The 22,807-nt window shown below is 34.1% G+C and overlaps 1 protein-coding gene and 1 long non-coding RNA gene across 4 annotated transcripts in view; one reads left to right on the top strand and one right to left on the bottom strand.

The window, feature by feature from the left end:
* The window catches only part of CSMD3 (CUB and Sushi multiple domains 3), a 1,170,241-nt gene that overhangs the window by 562,178 nt on the left and 585,256 nt on the right, over window positions 1-22,807 (top strand). Inside the window, exon 11 of the mRNA XM_049093360.1 lies at window positions 10,297-10,418. Within this exon, the coding sequence (XP_048949317.1) occupies window positions 10,297-10,418 (122 nt within the window). The remainder of the gene's footprint in view (window positions 1-10,296; window positions 10,419-22,807) is intronic.
* LOC112662122 (uncharacterized) lies at window positions 379-22,306 on the bottom strand. Of its 3 annotated transcripts, none has more exons than XR_003138218.3 (6): window positions 22,105-22,306; window positions 14,081-14,109; window positions 12,122-12,208; window positions 11,595-11,644; window positions 10,272-10,433; window positions 379-540 (listed from the first exon to the last, which is right to left on the bottom strand). It is a non-coding gene; the product is annotated as an uncharacterized LOC112662122 (long non-coding RNA). The 3 variants fall into 3 exon arrangements; XR_004813581.2 differs by having other exon boundaries at window positions 12,130-12,208; XR_004813429.2 differs by lacking the exon at window positions 14,081-14,109.

Here is a 22,807-nt window from a genome sequence, read left to right as displayed (position 1 = left end):
TGTTTGATACATTTGAAAAATATACATTTTTCCTTTTCTTAAAAATACTGTATAATCATTTTTTGACATTCATTGTTCTTCACCAAGCCTTAAATTATGTTGCATTGAAGGCCTTTCATTTTTTTTTGATAGCTAGTGCTTCATGATTCATTTCCTCAGGCTGTAGTGAGTCCACACATGTGGACACCATATATATGTATGCGTGTGTGTGTGTGTGTGTGTAGGCATACTTTGGAGATACTGTGGGTTTGGTTCTAGATCACCAAAAATAAAGCAAATATCACAATAAAGTGAATCACATGAGTGTTTTGGTTTCCCAGTGCATGTAAAAGTTATGTCTCTACTATACTGTAGTATTATATGTAACTGCACTATATCTAAAACAAAAAAAAAATACTTTATTGCAAAAAAATGCTGTCCATCATGTGAGCTTCAGGAAGTTGTAATCATTTTGCTGGTAAGAGAGTCTTGCCTCGATGTTGATTACTACTGACTGATCAGGGTGGTGGTTGTTGACGGTTGGGGTGGCTGTGGCAATTCCTTAAAAAAAAAAATAAAGACAACAGTGAAGTTTGCCACACCCATTCACTCTTTTTTCCCCCTACATTTCTCTGTAACATGAGAGGCTGTTTGATAGCATTTTACCCACAATAGAACTTTCAAAGTTGGAGTCAGTCCTCTTAAACCCTGCCCTGCTTTATCAAAGAAATTCATGTAATATGCTAAATCCTTTGTTGTCATTTCAACAATCTTTACAATGTCTTCACCAGGAGTAGATTCCATCTCTTAAAACCACTTTCTTTGCTCATCCTAAGAACCAGCTTCTCATTTGTTAAAGTTTTATCATGAGATTGCAGCAATTCAAAAGCAATTCAAATATAATAATGAAACAGTTTGAAATATTATGAGAATTACCAAAATGCAGCACAGACACATGAAATGAGCAAATGCTCTTGGAAAAAAAATGACACTGACAGACTTACTAGATCCAGGGATGCCATGAAACTTCCATTTGTAAAAAACACGCAATAGCTGCAAAGCACAATGAAAGGATGGATAGCTGTACTTTTAGGGAATCCTGGACTTTTCCTCTCTAGGTTTTTTCGTGATTATTTAATCTTGTAATGGGTTGTTTCATTTGTGCCTTTCTCCCTAGAATGTGAGGTGTATGATGGCAGGGGCTGGTTCATAACTGTGTGTTCACAAATTCTTATACTGTGGAGGGCTTCCTATTAAAAAAAATTAGTGATGGTTGTATGAATGACCAATAAATAAATAAGTGAATAAATATGCTGCAAATTATATTTTAAAAAATAAGTATAATGGGGAATTTAAAAAGTACATGCCCTGACTTTTTTTTTCATCTTATATCCAGGCCTCTAGTTTTTAGGTTTTTTTAAAATCCATCCCGCATGTGACATCTGGACTGATCAACTTAACTACAGATACAGTTCAGTCTCCCTACATGTAGGAAGCTTTTCTCTGGGAACACTGTTAAATATTACATTTTACTGATGAAAAAATAAATCAGAGTTTTAAAAAATATTGATACTACCATGATTTAAGCCAAAGTCTTATTTAAAGATTTTGATGGTTATTGTTTTAAACCATTATTTAATAAGCATAAAATTATATGAACCTGAATATATTTAGAAAGGGAAATTTGATGCCAAAATAATATATTTGACACTATTGCTTTTTTAAATTAAATGGATGAACAAATAGTTTCATAAAGAAATGTGCATTGTAACATAAATATGTTGGAAAAATGGTTTGGAAAGGCATTCTACAAGCTATTTATGTAAAATCAATAAAAGTTGATTATTACTGTTAAAAAAAAAAAAGTCCTTCAATACCCCCAAAGTATCCCTTTAGTTTTGACAAAATAAACAAACTAAACAAAACAAAATCCAACAACTGTTTAGCCTATCATGTATGGTCCTCCTTGAGAGATGTTTATTTATTCAACGCTACCTAAAGAATCTTCTCAGCTCCAAACAATCTTAGAGGTTCTGGGAATTAATTTTCTTATATATATTAGTTAGTGCATCTGCTTAGAAGCTCATCCTGATTTCTATTTGGAGTTCATGTGTCCTAACTTTTCAACGTTCAACCTTGACACTATCTCAAGGTTGATTTCTCTAAATTCCCAAGCTACGAAAATGTGCACTTTTTGTGCTAACACCTGTTTACCTTTATCCTAATACTTGTAACTCACTATTAAAATGACCTGTTTGTGTCGTAAAGGATACCATCTTACTCATTGCTTGCATTGAACATTCTAAATCAATGTTTGGTATTAAATAATTATCTCCATAAAAATTATAACAAATCATCATCAAAGATTTCAAGTCATATCCAAATTATTTTGAGATACTTCTTCAATGAATTGCCTCTTTTTCTCACACTTTAATTAGAACATTTAAATTGTAAACTTTGGTCTTTTTAATTTATTATATTTAAATATATTTCACTTCAATTATTCATGAATAAAAAACTCTACTGATCATTTATTATATTTTATACACTATTTTTTATCATGAGGAGATGAAAGACGTAATTACTGACATAAAGGAATTCAGTACTTAAATAACATAGAGTAAGAATGCTCTAATACAAGTAAAGCTTTGGAAAATGAATTTTAGCTACCATATTAAGAGTCAAAAAAGAATATTCCATATGAAAAAAGCCACATATGAAAAGCTATATAAGTAGTTTAGAACATGGTGCATCTTGAAATTACAAATTGATTCCAATTTCCTGACTTTTTAATTATTTTATTTTTTTAAGATTTTATTTATTTATTCATGAGAGACATAGAGAGAGAGAGGCAGACGTACAGGCAGAGGGAGAAGCAGGCTCCATGCAGGGATCTCGATGTGGGACTCCATCCTGGGTCTCCAGGATAACGCCCTGGGCCAAAGGCGGCGCTAAACTGCTGAGCTACCTGGACTTCCCCTCTTTTTAATGTACATTGCATAGTCTCACCCATGATTTTAAATTCTAGGAAGTCCAAAGCCTTCTAAAAAAGGTCAGTGAATTACTTGGGTCAGTAGGTGGAAGCTTAATGACTAATAGATAATTCTGGTCTTAAATTTCTGCTTTCTGATTTTCTGGGTTATGTCGATGTTGCATAAATTCAAGTAGACACTCTTCCCAGTTTCCTCTAAAGAAACAAACAAAAAAACCCAGTTTTTAAATATACAAGTGATAACTTGCTCAGTTAATCTTCTAGACAATTTAGGAAAGGATGTGGACAGTCTACACTAAAAGTGGACAGTTTGAAACTGAATAATACATACTCTTATCTGTTAAATCCTTTGTCCAACCAGCTTCTTAAAATTTTTCCCTCTGTCTTCTTTATTACACACATTTTTTTCTTTTTCTTCCTACTTCCACTTCCCTCATGAATAGCTTAAAAACACTATGGTTTCTAGATATATTATGCATAGTTATCCATTTCATTTTCTCCTACCACCTAACTGATCTCTTTCTTATTGGCAACACTAGATTAATTTGGATTTTTTTCTCAAAAAAAGCAAACTGAGTTATTCATCCATACAATTATTTCTATTACTGGTTTAATGCTGTAGGTGCTCTCATCCTAATACCAATAGATGACAATTAAACAAAGGGCAGAAGAAACAGGATTTTATGCAAACTTGACCTTCATGACTAGGTTAAATAACGAATGTCCAAGAACTAGAAGAAGAAAAATAATTTCCTTACTTTATTTCTTTACTTAAAAAAATCTGTACATTAAATTTCTCACTTTTAATAGGAATTGCATTTTCTGGGGTTTAATCAGATTTATCTGATCCTGTGCAGTCTGCCTTTTGCTGATTTTAATTCTGTCCCTTTCATGGCATCTCCTCTGTTTTCCAGTTTTCTGCTTTGGGTTCATTTCATTATCATTCCACATTTATATGCTTCTTTTCAGTGAAAACAAGGATCAGACTTGCTATTCTTATGCAGATGATGATCAGATGTATTTCAAGATTAGTCCTAATTGTTACTCTATTTCTGACACTTTATCAGCTTCTCATGAAGACATAGGGACTGGAATGGCCAATTAAATATTATTAAATGGAACTACTTATTGGTAGTTCCACATACTGTTTTATTTAGGTTTTATCATTCACCTTCAGATGTGAGGGGTGGTGGTGGTGGGAGAGGTAAGGAGGGCAAGAAAGGAGTGTTTCATGACCAAGAGCTCACAATCTGAGAATTGAGACTGATTCAGAGAGTAGTTTCTATACCTGTATCTGAAGCTCGGCAACAGATTTTTGATGGTTAATTAAATCAGCATTTTTTTTTTAGGTAGATACATTATATAATGTATTAAACAATTAAAGTAAAATAAAAACAAAATGAAATTCTGATGTTTTGAAAGTGTTATAATCATATTTTAAGTCACTACTTAAATTCCACATGTTTGTATTTAGATTCATATAAAGTAAACTTCCATGTAAGAATTCCCTTCTTGGGCAACCCAGGTGACTCAGTGGTTTAGCACCTACTTCAGCCCAGGGCGTGATCTGGGAGACCCAGGACCAAGTCCCACGGCGGGCTCCCTGCATGGAGTCTCTTTCTCCCTCTGCCTGTGTCTCTGCCTCTCTCTCTCTCTCTGTCTCTCATGAATAAATAAATAAAATTTTTATTTAAAAAAATTCCCTTCTTGTTAAAACAACTGTGTGTATGATTTTCTGAACTATCAGGAGTGTCTTTTCCAGAAAGAAAGTTCAAGAAAAAGATACAGTGTCGTTGAACAGAGTCCTTCCAACCATATGCCAAATATTGTGCAGAAAGACTAAAATTCTGACGCTCAACCCAGAAATCTGTACTTATTTAATGGAGTTCTATTTTCTGTGTGAAAACTCCACAATTCCTATTTATGCCCAATAAGGGAACAGATGCTCTACTTCTGGTGTTGTTCTCACTTGTTCTATTTTCCTTTGTCCACTTTGATAATAGACTTCTACCATGTTTTATCCATTTTTTTTTTTTTTTTTTTTACAGCAAATCTTTTATGATGTCAGTTGAAAGTGATTTCCAAGCCTGTTTCATTTTCTGGACATTTTCTCCTCCCTAGATTACTAATTACTTCATTAAGAATATTTTATTTGAATGTATAAAGAATTTTTCACAACTTTGGAAATACTTTGTTAATATAGCTCAAACTAGACCTCCTATACCTTCTGTCTTAGAAACTATTTAATTTTCTGAGCCATTTTATTTTCTCAAAGTCAATTTTTATCAGTGCATTGTTTATATTCAGGATCTATACATGGGATGAATTTTTTTTCTTTGAACGTCTTCAAAACATTTCATTTCAACCATTTCTAATAGTAGTGGTCCACATGGTAATTTTTAAAAGATACGGGATCCCTGGGTGGCGCAGCGGTTTGGCGTTTGCCTTTGGCCCAGGGCGCGATCCTGGAGACCCGGGATCAAATTCCATGTCGGGCTCCTAGCACATGGAGCCTGCTTCTTCCTCTGCCTATGTCTCTGCCTCTCTCTCTCTCTCTGTCACTATCATAAATAAATAAATTAAAAAAAAATAAAAGATAACGTCTTATGAAGTGTTACTGGGGAACTGGACACCTTGTGATTTTTACAAATTCACCTTGATTTGATCAGAATGAATTTATTCTTTATGAGGTGTCTACAAGAGCCATGTGGGAAAGGCTCATAAATTACCAGAGGAGGAAAACAAAACTTAGAAATAAAACAATTATTTTTCTGTGTCACTTCCTAAGAATAGCCTTCCCCAACCTGTTACCTACTTCTTTTTTTTTTTAAGATTTTATTTATTTATTCATGAGAGACACACACACACAGAGAGGGAGAGAGAGTGGCAGAGACATAGGCAGAGGGAGAAGCAGGCTCCATGCAGGAAGCCCAATGTGGGACTGGATCTCCGGACTCTGATCACGCCCTGAGGCAAAGTTAGATGCACAACTGCTAAGCCATCCAGGCATCCCTATTATCTACTTTCAAAGCATTTCTTGATCTATTAATAAATAGATCTTCCCTAGCATCTATAAATCCAACATATTTATGAGTGATTTTTACTTGTCATTTATGAGTGTTTTTTTCTTTATTTCCAAAAAAGACAATTTCCTAGTTTTTTTTTTTTTAATTTTTATTTATTTATGATAGTCACAGAGAGAGAGAGAGGCAGAGACACAGGCAGAGGGAGAAGCAGGCTCCATGCACCGGGAGCCCGATGTGGGATTCGATCCGGGGTCTCCAGGATCGTGCCCTGGGCCAAAGGCAGGCACTAAACCGCTGCGCCACCCAGGGATCCCAATTTCCTAGTTTAAAACATATTTACAAAGACGCCTCATCACTATGTAGAGATCACTTATTTGATACTCCATTTAAAAGCTGAGAAAAGGAACATGAATATTTGTTCCTTTAGTAAACATCCCTGCATTATGAAAGCCACTGCACCAGCAGTTAACAGAGATGAAAAACAAAGCCTTGTCCACAAAAGATTACGTGTGTATACATTTTGGAAAACAAAGGATGCTGGAGAATTGCCAAGTAGTGTCACTCAAAAAAGTAGTACTCAAAGTACTCAAGTAGTACTACTTTCACTCAAAAAAGTAGTATGTCCTATCAGAAAGCTGATTCTACTAACTTCAAGCCAACATGTGATTACTATACATTTTTGATTGTTATGAAGTTCTTAAAATGTTTACAATTGTACTTTCTATCAGATCACTAGCACATAACCATCTTTATAGAGGTGTTGTTTGAATAATGTACTGTGAAGACTACAGTCCATTACAGAACCTTGAGTGGAGGAACTAGGAATACTTATAGGGATGTCTGGGCAGCTCAGTTGGTTGTTTGCCTTGGCTCAGATCATGATCCCAGAGTCCTGGGATCAAGTCCTGCATGCAGCTCCTTGCTCAACGGGAAGTCTGCTTCTCCCTCTGTCTGCACTCCCCCTGCTTGTGCTCTCTCTCTCTGACAAATAAATAATAAAATCTTTTTAAAAAAAGGGACTACTTCTTATAGAGAAAGAAATGACACATTAGGTTGGCTTTGTTTAAATGAATAGAGTTTCTGCAGGGGATATAAGAAGGAATAACATTTTAGACTTGGAAAATATCATAAAAATAAATCGAAAATTATAAAAAGTGTGATACATTCAAAGATGAACAAAAATTCTTTTCTGGTACAAGTTGAGTGTCTACTGTATAAAATGGCAGGAAATTGTACTGGGAAAGAAATCTAGGTCCTCACAGAAATAATTTTATATTTTATATTAGGCAATTTGTAATTTATTCTATAGGAAACAGATCACTTTTTTAAATGAAGTTAAGTAAAATAATCAAATCTGTATTTTAGAAAGATAAATATAGTAGCACTAAGGAGGATGGGACACAGGGAGAAAACTGAATATAGAGAAGGAGTTAAATAGCTATTTCTAGTTCAAGAAAAGAGTGATGAAGTTCTCGGTATTGGGAAGAGAGGAAAAAAAATTGAATATTTCAGATGAGAAATACATAGGTCTTGAGGAGTGCTTATGTATATATGGGAGGGAAGTGGATGAGTTAAGAAAGGTTTAATTAAAAGTTTCTTTAAAACATTTCATAGAATGTCCAGTAGGCAGGAAGACAATTACTCTAGAAATAGGAGATGGAAAAATTGGTGATGTAAATTTGAGAGCTATCAGCACAGAAATGACCATTGTAGTCATAGAAGTCAATTAGATTAACTATTCAAAAAGGCCATTGAACAAGAAAAATAGGCCATGTGATCAATTTATAATTATGCTACCTAAGGGTCAAATGCAAACAAAACAAAACAAAAAACAAAACAAAATGAACAAAAGCACAGGGTATGGACAGATCATAATGATTTTTAAAAGTCAGGTAAGAATCCAGGAAGTTCAGGACTGTGTAAGGGAAGGCAGATAATTTCAAACAAAGCTCATCAATGCTTTCCATTACTGCTAAGAGATCAAGTATGTTGAAAAAATGAAAAGATATTATTAAATTTAGCAATAAGGAGCTCATTTCTGGCATTGAGAAAGCAATTTCAATATCCAAATGAGAGAAGTCAGATGTAATACTTCCAAATTGAATGGAGAAGAAGATGGAATAGTGCCCATAGAAGATTCATAAGATGTTGTAAAGCAACAATCTCATTTATATGTGGAATCTAAAAACAAGACAGCAAGATAGAAAAAGAATACAATTGTAGTCGCCAAAGTCAGGGCCAGGGATGGTGGGGGAAATGGGGAGATGCTGGGGAGAGGGAACACATTTCCAATTTTAAGAAGAATAACTTTGTGGATATAATATATGGTATATTGACTGCAGTTAATAATACTATGTCATAGACTTGAAAGTTTCTAAGAGAGTAGATCTTGAATGCTACACCCCCCCCCACACACACAAAATAATTATGTGAAATGTTGGAGATAACTAACCTTCTTGTAATAATTTTACTGTGTATCAAATCATCATATTACATACCTTATACTTACATAATGTTATACATCAATTATATCTCAATGAATCTGGGAAAAAAGAGTCAATTATCAAATACTCAAATTTTGTGAGGCCTTGATAACCTGTGATAGATTAAAATCAGCCAAGATGATTTTACTACTTATACCATGGAAATGGAAGAAAAAGGGGGAAAAAAAAGAGTGGATGAGAGAGAAGAAAATCTGTAGGGAGCACAGAAGACTTATAAGAAGCTATGTAGTAAATGGAAAAAGAAAAAAATGGTAACTAATGTTGAGGGGAGACATATATCATTTATTATTTTTTCCTTATTACCAAATAACAATTTTGTTATTTAAAATATAAAAATCAGATACAAATAAGACAAAATTAAAAGTAACCATTTAATACCAAATGATTTAAGCACAAGATATAATCCTCAAGTTAACTAAAATTATCTAGAGTAGATTTATGCCAAAATATAAGCTAAAGGGGAGAAAAAACAGTAAAGAAAACTATATTTAACATACAAGAGGGATATGCTTACTGATAGGAAAGTAAGACTTGGAGATAGAAGAACATGAGCTCTCATCCTGCCTCTGCTATTTACTAGCTTAGTAATATTGGGCAAGTCAAGCAAACTTTTGGAACCTCTAAATTGATCTTCGAATTAATGATGATAACTATGTAAAGTCTTAAGTGTGTTGAAAATATATGTACATCATTTAAAAATACAATGAACTGTTATTGATGAGTTTGAAAAGGATGACATGTGCAAGATTTTAACAGGAAGGGGCAAAGAAATGCAAATCAAAACTAATGCTAACAAGAAACCTTGCTGACCAAGAATGAAGAGAAGACTCAGATGCACTGTGGCCACTTCATCTTCTTCTTTTTTATTTAACTTTATGTATTTATTCATGGGAGACACAGAAAGAGGCAGAGACACAAGGTGGAGAAGCAGGCTCCATGCAGGAAGCATGATTCGGGATTCAATCCCAGAACCCCGGATCATGCCCTGAGCCAAAGGCAGATGCTCAACTGCTGAGCCACCCAGGGGTCCCACCACTTTGTTTTCTTAAGTAGAAGAAAAACGGTTGGAAAAACTGAAGAATGTTCCAACATTTAACTTTCATGGGACTTTATTAAAATTACATCAGTGAGGGATCCCCGGGTGGGTCAGCGGTTTGGCACCTGCCTTTGGCCCAGGGCGCGATCCTGGAGTCCCGGGATCAAGTCCCACATCAGGCTCCTGGCATGGAGCCTGCTTCTCCTTCCTCCTGTGCCTCTCTCTCTCTCTGTCTATTATAAAATAAATAAATAAATCTTTAAAAAAAATTACATCAGTGCAACTCGTTTTACAGCTTGAATGATCTAGTTCACAATTAAGAACAGTAAAAGTAGTTTTCATATTTATGTCTCAGTCTCATATCCTGGGATACTTAATAAATAGGGTTGAAAACACCATCTGGATTGCTTAATCAATCTATGGCTTTGTTTCTTTCTCTTTGTAGATTTTTGTTAACACAACGTTGCATAAATGTACCTCTCTCCAACTAAACTGACCTATTTACAGTCAGAGGATAATTTATAATGCCTCACACTTCTATTTTTAACTCATTTTCAATTAATTTTGAAAATATTGAGCTTGTGAACTTTAGGGTACAAAAAATACTCTCACTTTGATAAGTGATATAATGCCCTAATATATATTACACTGTGGTTATAATTATGCAATTTTGAATTTAGAGTCTGTTTGCAAAATATTTTATTGCCAAGACTTTGCATGCATTATAAGCTCACTTTTAAAATGCAATTTCTCTTTTAGTGAAGACGTGTGGCTCTAATCTTCAAGGACCAAGTGGCACCTTTACGTCTCCCAACTTCCCATTCCAGTATGACAGCAATGCACAATGCGTCTGGGTCATCACAGCGGTGAATACAAATAAGGTAAGGGAAAACCATCTGTGGTAGGAAAGCAAAATCATAAAGACAAAGGCAAAGAGATCATGAGGAGAGTGCAGTAAAGAAAATTCACAACTACAGTACGATTTCTGCAATATTTTCTGTTTATTCCATATCTAAACCAATATGAGAATTTGAGGGAAAAATCAATTTTAAATAACGCAATTCTACTTCTAGTTACTAACATAAATAACAAAATATTAAAATTATAAATGAATATTTTGTGAGATGTATTGTTGAAGGTTGTAAGTATTTTTTTTTTAAGTAAGTCCTGAATCATGGCTTTTTCACTTCATATCTTTTCTGTTTGACATACCATTCAGATGTACATGTTTTGGTACATAGCTTTTCTTTCAATGTTTCTCTATTACCATAGATCTTAAAGCTATTCCCTATTATAATATGTTGGCTTTAAAGTGGTCTGCACTAATAAAGGACTCATTATGGATATTTCAAAAAGTTAGATTATCTTTCTGTTTGACTAAAAAGTAGTAATCCATCTAAACATGCACATGCCATAATACTTCAAATAAAATTATTATACTGAACAAGTATGAGAGCAGCTGAAGACTTTGCTAGTTTTTGTGTCTTCTCTCTATCCTCCTCCTTGAAAGAATACAGAGAAGGCCTAAATGGGCCGAATATAAATTCCTCTTAGATTGTATGATACCCTTTGGGGGTTAGATTAAGGGAAGTTTTGTAGTAGAGCTCATAAAACTGGTTTAATTGTAGTTCAAATATTGATTTAGAATTTACTGATACTTTTGATCAGGTTATTTAGCCTCCCTGTAATTTGGGTTCTATAAAATGTGGATAATAAGAAGATACATTTCACAGTACGCTGTGAGGAATAAATGGGGTAATAAAACACAGTGCTTTGTATAGTAAGGACTTAAAACACATTAACTCATTAGATAAAGTGTGTACTACCTGCCAGAATGTTTTAGGTTTTTATATTCATAAAACCTTATCCTAAGAATAGCAATATGGTTTGAAAATTAATTCAGTGATCAGTGACACTTACCTCTTAGAAAAGCCCTGATTTATGAATCAGAGGGACTAGATCAGAAGCTTACTCTGTCCCAAACTATCTTTGTAAACTTGGGGAAAAATCACTAAATCTGACTTTTCAACTACATGAAGGAAGTAATTTTTACTCACCCAACTTATGTCATCAGTTCAGTTCGCCAAATATTTGTCCATTATCATCTCTGCAAATTATGGGTTGTTGAGAAAATTTTTAAAAATCACAAAGTACTTGAAAAATTAAGTTACATTTATTGAACACTTAGTAACATGCCAGATACTATTGACATCACTTTTTAAGAATTACTTAATCTTCATAAGACTCTCCTTGCTAAGTAGATACTTTTATTGTCTGTATTTAACATAGAGGCTGAATAACTTGTCTAAGATCACGTAACTAGCAAAGGTCAGAACTATGTGCTTTGTAAGATATGTGTTATTTATAAGGATATGTCTCACATGAGGGTGTAAGTATCTTATACCAAGATGAGCATGAGGTAAATTCATTACAAAGTATGGAACAAACACATTGTATTAGTCTTGCATTGAGATAGAAATCTTTTTGTGTCATGATAATTACCTATAATTGTCATTAAAATGTGGTAATTATCTCCTGTGCTATAAGATGTCTGCTTTGCTAAGTTAAATTCATTCTCACTTACTGAGATACCTGAAGTTTCACAGAGGTCGTCACATTTCTCCTTGTTTATCTTACCCAATCTGCCAAACTTTTATCTCTTCTTTTTCTCCTAAAAAAAAATCCAATTTATTTTCTAAGGAGGACATAATTACTTTTGCTTCTTTGCTATTTTTATCAAGTAGCTGACTGAGGACATTAATTTTTGATCTGTTGGTTTACTTCTATTTTAAGATATCCTTGTAGAAATTGGTTTTCAAGCATTTTTAACCATGACCCACAGTTAGAATTGTATTTTACATTGTGGCCTTATCCACTCACATACACACACACACAGTGTCAGAAAGTAACATTTTCCCTTAATAGGTGAATTCTCTTCTCTGTTTTTTATTATAAACTATTGTGATCTATTTGCTTTTAAGATGTTGGTCATGCCTCAATAAATGGATTTCATGATGCATTAATAGGTTATAACATAGTTTGAAAAATCCAGTTTTGTTTCTATAGATTTCTGGATCAGAACTCTTTTCAAAGGCAGTTGCAGACATGCACACAGCTTTTCTAGATGGTATAAATCTCAATTAATCAAAATGCTTAATGTGCACACTTTGGCAGCACATATACTAACCAAAATACTTAATCCCTCAATATTTATAATCTTCTTTGAATATCATTACTCTTGTTTTTCTTTATGTTTGATCCCTTAAAAGCAATTATGTTCTAAATGTCCAAAACACATATATGATTGGTGGAAAAAAAACTGAGATTTGAAGCTGGATAAAACTGGATGGAGCCAGTGTCCCTTTTACTAGACAAGCATGATCTTTGAATCCTCTGAAGTAGCTTTTCTTTTTCATCTGTTAGAGATAATAATATATCATAAAGTTGTCTTAGTGACTAGATAAGGAAATATGAAATGTCTGATTCAAAGTAGGATCATTTTAAATGACATCTATTATCACCAAATGCTGCCATCTCATTAGAAAACATGCTTGTCTTTAGTAATTTATTAGATTTTGCTAATGTATGATGCAGAAGAAATGTCCCTCTATACTGTTTCCTTCCATATTTGACTTTGTGGTTGATTAATTTATAGGTGACTAAACATTGAACTATAGTCATTTTCATTGCTCAGTTTGCAAACATTCCCATTAAGCTTATTTAAAATAAATATAATGACTGAGCAATACAATCTTAAAGTAATGTATGTTTTCAAAGTCACTTTACATCTCTTCCACAAGCCTCTGCAAGGGAATTATTCCTTTCATTCTAGAACCTCAATCATGAACATAATTGAGGGCTTCTTCACAACAGTAAGTTCAAATATTAGAACAAATACTTTAAACTAGCTTGGTCATTGAATTTATTGTTCTCCTTGCATTATGATACACATTTGACATTAGCTCCATGTGTGAAATAAATACTTTTCTGCCTTAACCTTTTCCTTAATTTTTAAGGGAATCATCTTCTTTGATTTAAGTGGTCTTGTGCATTTGTCCTCAATCTGATGTGTGTGTATTCTGGATTATGCAAACAATTCCCAGGGTGTACATGGCGGGGGGGGGGGGGGGTGTGTGTGAGGATGTGAGAATGGCCACCATTTTTGGTATTCAGCTCTCTAACAATGTCTGCTTGAAGACCCATTTCTATCTGTTTGTTCTCTTTTATCACTTTCCTTTTTGTGATTGTCTTTCACAGTTTCAGAAGAAAGTCATATCTTACTTTCCCAGTGGAAATGTTAACATTTTATATTATTTGAGTGTAAATAAATCCCAGGGATCCAGACTAGAAAATTCTACATTCACATGGTTCCTGAGGGGAGAGTGTTTTGAGAACAAGGCAAAAAATAGATTCACTAAGAAATATTTGAAGGAGACAATATCTTATTTCATCTAAACGACAAACTTCTAGAAAGTCCCATCTCTTTATTTCTTAATGTATGCATATATGCATGTATGTATATATGTATCTGTCATCTACTCACCTTTTAATCTATCTGTATCTCTGTGTATCCTAGAATAAGAATTTACAGTACATAGAATTATAATTTGAATTGAAACACAAAGTCTGACTTTTTGAACACATAGAATATCCAATTTGTCTGACTGATTTTCCAGTTTTTGCATTTATAATATATAGTGGACATTTTCTAGAAATTTAATGTACTAATGTTGCCAGATTTTAAGGAAATAGTTTCCTGTTACTTGTCATTAAAAGACCCTGAGGCAGGGGGCTAATGATACAGTCATCATTTTTATTGTCTCTTGACCTAATATAAAGTATTTGTAAAGCTACACCATAGAACTTGCATCCTCTGTGGCTACTCACACTTAGAAAGAAAAGATGTCTATTTAAAACTGTAGGAGATAATAGTAGATCAAATTTTTTTATCTGTGTCTGCAAAATTGTTTAAAGTCTGTCTAGACCAGCATTGTCCAATAGAAATATGTAACCACATATAGAATTTTAAATTTTCTAGTAGCTACATTTTCAAGTGAAATTAACTTTAATGATATATTTTATTTAACCACAGTGTTATAATTTCATGTAATAAGAATAAAAATGTTGATGAAACATTTTACTATCATTTTCTTTTTATTTTAAATATTTGAAATCCAGGATGGTGTAACACTTAAAGAGCATCTCAATTCAGATGAGCCACATTTCTAGTACTTGATAGCCACACGTTTCCGGTGGCCACCGTATTGTACAGGGAAATGTTGTACATCACCACTAAGAGTCTGATTCTCTGCTTCAGGGAATATAGGAGCTAATAGTTGTTAGTGGTTGGTTGTAAGGAGAATAAACATCCCATTGTGAGGGAATCGCCTCATGTGAAGTTTTTGTAGAGTCTTCAAGGAAAAGGAAGAAGGGGATGCTCCCATCGGCAACCTGGAATTTCAGTTTTTCCTACCTTCCATGAACTACCCCATATCTTTAATTAGTTATTTTTAATTTTTTTTTAACTTAAGTCAGCCTAAAAGTTTTCTGTTACCTTTCTTTCACTAAGGAACCCTGAGGCAAGGGACTAATGATTTAGTGCTCATTGTTACTGTCTCTTGACCTAGTATGAAGCATCTACTGAAACATTCAGCTTTCCTGTTTGCTAACACATTTTGCCATATCCTGCAAATTGATTATGTGCTCATTTCCTTTATCTTTATCAATATTGGGATGAGAGAGATCTAGCTCTTGAAAACACGTGGTGTTGTTGGATGCCTTTACTCTAACTTCTAGGATTTCTAATGGCCTTTAAGAAGTGGGTCTTCTAATTAAGCATAAATTAATAGTATAGTCAAAATAGCTTTCTTAATTAAATAGTTCTTCAGTATAATGTGCAGAACTAAGATAAAAATGTTGCGGAATAGGAATCTTTATGACTTTTTGGCCATTTCTTATTCTAATTTTAAAGGAATGCACTTTTATCCACTTTGGAGGACTGTTCATAAGAATAATACTGATGTCTTCAGGATGTCAGCAAATCTCACAACTGAGAAAATAAAATTCATTGGGAGATCAGTAATAAAAGATTAAATTAACTGAGCATAGAAGAATACAATTCAGAGAGAATAAAGACAGGCATATGAGGTCGACTTCCGTTTAGCTTATAGCTTCACTAATTTAACACAAGTCTTAAGTGTCAGATGAAGTAAAACCAGTCACCAGAAGAATGGAAATTGACTAAGGCTTAAAAAAAGGTTGGGCAACACTAGCCAAAAGCACATTTTCTTTAACTCCAGGACTATGAATACTTGTTATAAATATTTTACTTATTTATGTGAGAGAGAGAGAAGAAGAAGAAGAAGAAGAAGAAGAAGAAGAAGAAGAAGAAGAAGAAGAAGAAGAAGAAGAAGAAGAAGAAGAAGAAGAAGAAGAAGAAGAAGAAGAAGAAGAAGAAGAAGGAGGAGGAGGAGGAGGAGGAGGAGGAGGAGGAGGAGGAAGAGGAGGAGGGAGAAGAAGATAGAATACGAAGCTTGCTCCATGCTGAGCTCAGAGCCAGACATGAGGTTTGATCCCACAACTAGGAGATCATGACCCAAGCCAAAACCAAAAGTCAGACACTTAACTGTGCCACACAGGTACCCCCAGGAGTATGAATACTTTATTTGTTCCTAAATTTGGCTCACATTTCCACCTCATGATTCAAAAAAATACTGTTTACTATAACTTAGGTATAACAATGAAGAATGTTAAGGGACAGGCATGTTTTGAAGTGTGTATATTTAAGGACTTACTCTGAATGTTCCTGACCTATTTATAAATAACTTCCTTATTATTCTGCATAGAGCGATACATGGATATTTCAAAAAGTTAGATTAGCACAAGAATACAATTCTTGTTTTGATCTGAGAGTCAGAAGCCCTGAATTCTTGTACAATTTATCTTGCATCCCTGAATCTCAGTTTCCTCTTCTTCAAAGCAAGAATAATTATCCTTGCCCTGCCGTGTCATTGGAGTGTTGGAGGATCATATACATAAGTCAATAAATAATATAGGACTCTGTACATTGCACGTTATCTTATAAATTAAACATCATGCATGTATATTATTTATGCTATCCCTATTCAAAGACAGTTTTAAGTGAATGACATCATCAAGTAGACAATAATACATATGTTGAGATATGTTGAGTAATTAATGATGTTTAAGTATAAGAATAATAACTAGCTCATAGTGGGTGCCCAGTTAACATTCGTTGTATAAGTAAAAGAAATAATAGACAAGAATAAGCAATGCATAGGGAATATGTGAGAAATTATTAGACATTTTGATCAAACATAGTCTAAAATTAGTGCACAATGAGTGGCAAATATTTTGGTGGAAGTTATATTGTTGTATAAATAAATGTTAACTCTATTTATGATACAGAGGTAGTATTTATACCTGCATATTATTTTCTCAAGCAGCATCATAAAACATACTTATTGGGTTTTTCATAGGTTCTGATAAAATTTTACAACATTTTACATTAATATATATGACACATATTTGGTGTCCGTTGAAGAGACATGATGGGAGTTAAATTTCATAGATGCCTGCCTCAGACTTAAATGTAGGTCACAAAGGACAACCTTTTCTAGTAGGGAATGATTCCAGGCAGGTCATGCCATTCTAATTATTAAAAATACATACATACATACAGTAGTAAGGATCTATTTTATAATGTGGTAAAATAATTAAATTGTGAATTATTCATATATTTACTACAACCATTAATGATTTTTGTTTCAACTCGTAAAATAGACCCATTCAAGGCGCCTCCCATAAACTCTTCAGGCATTGGAATACTCCCTTGATTGCCACCCATAACACTATCATCAGGAGCTTTTCCATATTGTCACTGTTCCATCATTGCAGCTAGCCTTTTGCCACCTCATTTAGCCTGCCCACTTACAGGCGCTAGTTCTTTATGCCAATCGTCAGAGTTTTAGGACCCGTGCCAATCTTCAGTGCCAGGTCTGAGACCTCAGCCAGACATGGAAAGTGTCACTTTTCTGCAGACTGCAGCTGTCTTTTCTGCAAAAGGCAGACTCAAGACAAGGATTTATATACAAGTGATATATTAAGAAAGTGCACCCAGCAAACTATTAAGGGAGTGGGGGAAGCAGGGAGGGAAAGAAGTTAAGCAAGGGCAGAATGTCAGGCAAAATCCAAGCTGCAGCCGAATCCCATGCCTCCCATGTATTATATCTCAGAGGTTATTCCAACTCAGCACAAGTGAGCTGCACTATCTTTCTTCCACATTCCATAATCATAGGCTAAGGATCAGCCCGGTCCTTCCGGGCTCATGTGTGGACATAACAGCTCCCATAGACTGAAGGAAGCCTCCAAAAGACGTATAGCTCTAGGTATTGAGAGGCAAATGAATATGGGATACAGCAAACAGATAACAGAAAGGGCAAGAAAGCTTTACAGGGATCTGGATGGAGCACTGACAGTCTCTGCTACAGTTGAGTGGGAGCTAATGGGAACAGCAGTTGAGGACAAATCAAAACCAGTATGGTAGTCCTATCAAGTCATGATTCAGAAAGAGCTTAAGAGTAAAGTGCAGATCTAGGTATAAAACAATAGGCTGGAAATGGGAAAACAACTAGAAGATTCCCCAAGCCAGGGAAGGTGGCTGTGTTTACCCATTTGTAGGGTATTCCATCCTTGGAAGTAGGGGAACTATCAGAGGTGCTGAACTTACCAATAAAATGTCTCCTTGTCAGATGGTTTATTTAGTTGAAATATTTTATTTAAGGGATGCCTGGGTGGTTCAGTGGTTGAGCATCTGCCTTTGGTTCAGGGCATGATCCCAGAGTCCCAGCGTCAAGTCCCACATCAGGCTCCCTCTATGGAGCCTGTTTCTCTCTCTGCCTATATACGTCTCTGCCTCTCTCTCTGTCTCTGTCTCTTATGAATAAATAAATAAAATCTTTAAAAAAAGGAATATTTTATTTAAAACTACTTGATGCAGGCATAATGAATGGCTGCTTAAAAATTAATATCAATAAGTAAAAAATAAAAAGAAATCTTCTAAGATGTTAAAAGGGTTCTCCCTGGAACAACCACAGTTATCCGCCCCATTTTTGCTAACAAAAAAAATGTTAAATTTTAATAGGGTTATATCTTATAATAAATTTGAGAATAACAAATGAGTAAAGTGAAAAAGAAAAAAGAGCCATAAAATGATTGACATTATTGACCACTTCCTGCTTCTTGAATCTTTCTCTTCCCCTGGCTTCTTTATACTTTGATTACCTGAATTTTCCCCTTCCCAGTCTTTTCCTGGTATTCATCTTTTCTGCCATCTCCTTAAAATCTAATTTCTTCCATGTTCTGAATTTAAACATTTTTTCATTGTGTATTCTTCTCCTCTTCCTTCACATATCTATGTACAATGTCTACTGGATTCATGATAGCTCACTAGTATGCCTCAAAGTTGCTTAACTCTCTCTCACCCAGTGGTCATTATTTCTTCCATGGATTATCAATCAACTTCCCAACTAGTAAATATTTATCTCAGTTTCTTACTATCCCAAGTCTATCAATAAATCCAGTGTGAAATTTTATTCTAAAATGAAATATCTCCCTTCTTGTAAAATATTTAAGTAGATCTGTGTAGCTTCATGGATGAATCCACCACCAAACTGAACTTATCTCTCAAGGTGCATCCCTTAACACTGTACACCAGTGTATTACCAGAGCCTTTGAGTTGGGGGACATGATGCTCTCTATATTTCCACTCTATTTGCACCTCTCCTAACTCTTGACCTCATTTATTCCTGGTCATTATTTCAGCCTCAACTCATGTTTAGCTCTTATGGAACACTTTCCTGTTCTTCCACCTAGATTAATTTAGGATCCTATCTGCATACTGGTTCACCAGTTGTCATATTATAAATATCTGTTTACTCATCTGTTTTCCTTAGCTTCACACTTAATAACAAAGACCATATTTGAATCTTTGCATCCTTAACTCCTAGTATTGTAGCTGTCATGTCAGAGTCATTCAAATGCATATTTATTGAAAGAACTGAATAAATATTTCCAGGTAAAAATCTCACTGGTTTATTTACATGTTAGCTCTTCCTTGGAACTTCCCTGATTCTTCCATAAAAAAAAAGGGGGGGAGGCAAAGTATGTAAAATACAAAATAGTTTTGTTTCATTTATTTTTTTTCACATGTTCTCCTATTGCTAACTGTTGGGTATCCCTAACACTTTAACCTCAATATTATAATTGTTTTTGAATGATATGCATAATCAGAGCTGTGCTACTTAGTAATTAAGCATAAATATTAAGTGATTCACATAAATAGTGACAATTAGTATACTTGATGCAGCCAAGTAAAGTCTTTTGGGAGTTGGCATAAAATAAGAAAATAGGAGACTGGACAAAGAATCCTTAATTAAAAGTACTCAGGATATACAGACTTATTTAGGATTAGGTTTGGCTGCCAGTGACAGAAAATCTCCAATGAGAGAGAATTAAACAAGATAGGATTTGGTCCATAACCCATGGTTGCTCTACTCTAGGAATTCCACAAGGACTTAGGCTAATTACTACTCTACTATTCCCAGAGTGGGGCCCTTGCTCTCAAGTTCCAGAATTGTGTCTCAGGCTCCAGCATGGTGTTTCACACATTCCAGGAAGCAGGTTGGGGAAAGTGATAAAGAAGAAAGAGGGCAGAGGACAAGGACAAATGTGAGCTATTTTCTAAGAAAAATTCTTAGAATCTGCTACAACACACACACACACACACACACACACACACACACACACACATTTTTACCGTAATTTAACAACATGATCATACTCAGCTGCATGAGAGATGGAAAGTACAGTCTTTATTTTAGGGTAACTTGGTACCAGCTAGAAATGCTACTATCTTGGAAGAAGGGGTGATAGGATGTTTGGGGAAGGGATGACAATCCCTATTACAAAATTAATATGTTAGGCAGTAATCTAAGCTCCTTTTATGTATCATTTCACTTCATCTTCCCACTAACTGTATGAAGTAGTTGTTATGACAATGTCTAATTTATATGTGCAAAAGCAAAATTGGAGAACTTAAATCACTTGTCTAAATTTGAAGGAAGGATGTGTGTCTGTTGAAGAATACTTATAACAGGATGGTTGGATGATGTTATGGTGATGGTTCTATTGCTGCTGTAACAAATTACCATAAACTTGTGGCTTAGAACAACTCATAGTTCTTACCTTACAGTTCTTTGGGTCAAAAGTGCTGAAGAGATCTCACTACAATAAAATTAAGGTGTCAGAAAGCTATATTTCTTTCTGGAAGCTCTAGGGAAGAATGTTTCCTGTTGATTTGTGTTGTTGGAAGATTTCAATTCCTTGTGGTTGTAGGTTCAAGGTGCCCAGTTTTTTGCTGATTTTCAGCTAAGAGACATTCCCAGCTGCCTCCCTCCATCTTCAAATTTGGTAAAGGCAGTCTAGTCCTTCTGAAATCACATTTCTCTGGCACACTCTTCTGCCTTCTTCCTATACTTTTAAGGACTTATGGGATTAGATTGGGCCCACCTGAGTAATCTAGGATAAATTTTCTATCTCAGAGTACTTAACCTTAATCGCATCTGCAAGTCTCTTTTTAACATGTAAAGAAATTAATTCACAAATTTCCTGGTTCAAGACATGGATGCCTTTGGGAGGCCATTATTCTGTCTACCTCAGGTGGAAATGAGGAAAACCAATGACATTGGAGAGCAGAGGGCTTTTAAAGGCTTTTAAAGGACGGTGTCTTCATCCAGTAGAAGAGAGCTACTCTAATTAGTATTCAAGATATAGGAAAAGTGAAAAAGGCAAATTTTGAAATTTTTGATTTGTGCCCTAGTCTTTCAGTTTTTTCTTCCCAGAGTGATATATATATATATATATATATATGATTTATCTTTTTAAGATTTTTATTTATTTTTATTTTATATATATTTTATATAAAAAGATAAATCTTTATCTTTTATCTTTATTTTTTATATTTTTATTTTTATCTTTTATCCTTATTTTTATTTATTTTAAAAATATATAAAAAGATTTATCTTTTAAGATTTTTATTTATTTTTATTTTTAATTCTTATTTATTTGTTTATTTATTTATTTATTTATTTATTTATTTATTTGAGAGGAACCACACAAGCAGGGAAGGAGGCAGAGGGAGGGGAAAAACAGGCTCCTTGCTGAGCAGAGAGCCTGATGTGGAGCTCAATTCCAGAACCCTTGGATCATGACCTGAGCTGAAGGCAGATGCTTAACTGAAAATGACGAGGCTACCCAGGTGGCCCATGGATAGAATTAAATATCATTAGTTGTTCTAAAATTCCGTACCATTCCTGTTTCATACCTTTCACTCTCTAATCCCTAACAAGGGATTGTAGAAGGATTATAAAATACAGGGAATAGAAACATTCATGTACATCTTCAGTTGTTAGTGTAGAAAAGTGTAGTGGGCATCCAGTTGAGGTAATTTTGAGACATAGTATTTTATTCAAGCAGGGGATTCCTTACCTGCTTTTGAAACTCCTCATCTAAACATCATGGTTTTTAATGGTAAAAAACATGGGCAAAAAGGAAGAGCACAGTCAACTAGAAAATAAGTAAAGAAGAATCTTTTGTTGAAAAGATTAAAACATCTTCAAAAAAAAAATCTTCAAACTAAGCCACATATTTCTTACATCTATTAATTAAAGGGCCAGCCCTTTAATCATCATTGACCTCAGTGAGAGTTCTAGAATGAGCAGTGTTCTTCCATAATAATGAGAAAGGGATGGATGGTTATGAGTGAACATGGAAACCTGTCTAATACATAACAAATATTTAATAAGTATTTGTTGTTGAACAGCTTGTGTAAATATCTATCTGTGTAAGCAGATATTTTTTGCAATTTTATAGTATCGAAATCATCTAAATGCAATAATATAATGAATTTTAAAAACATTTCTTATTTAAGTAAACTAATTTTTAAATAGATATTTATAATTTACTATATGCAAGACACTGTACTGGCTTTAAAAATACTTAACCTGTGTTTAGTCATAGCTTATGAATTATAACTTTTTAAACAAGTCTTAATATAATATAATTCTTAAGAACATATCTCTTTTTCATTGTTTAACTTGTAACTCTTTAAAATCTGTTTTTCTTGTTATAACCATTATTTTTCTGATGTATGTTTTGTAAATGAAGGAATGAAGAAGTATAAAGAAACAGA

This window comes from Canis lupus, chromosome 13, assembly GCF_003254725.2.
Source record: "Canis lupus dingo isolate Sandy chromosome 13, ASM325472v2, whole genome shotgun sequence".
NCBI classification, from domain to species: Eukaryota; Metazoa; Chordata; class Mammalia; order Carnivora; family Canidae; genus Canis; species Canis lupus.
Note: the sequence above shows the minus strand (reverse complement) of the source record. Positions and strands in the feature narration are given on the sequence as shown.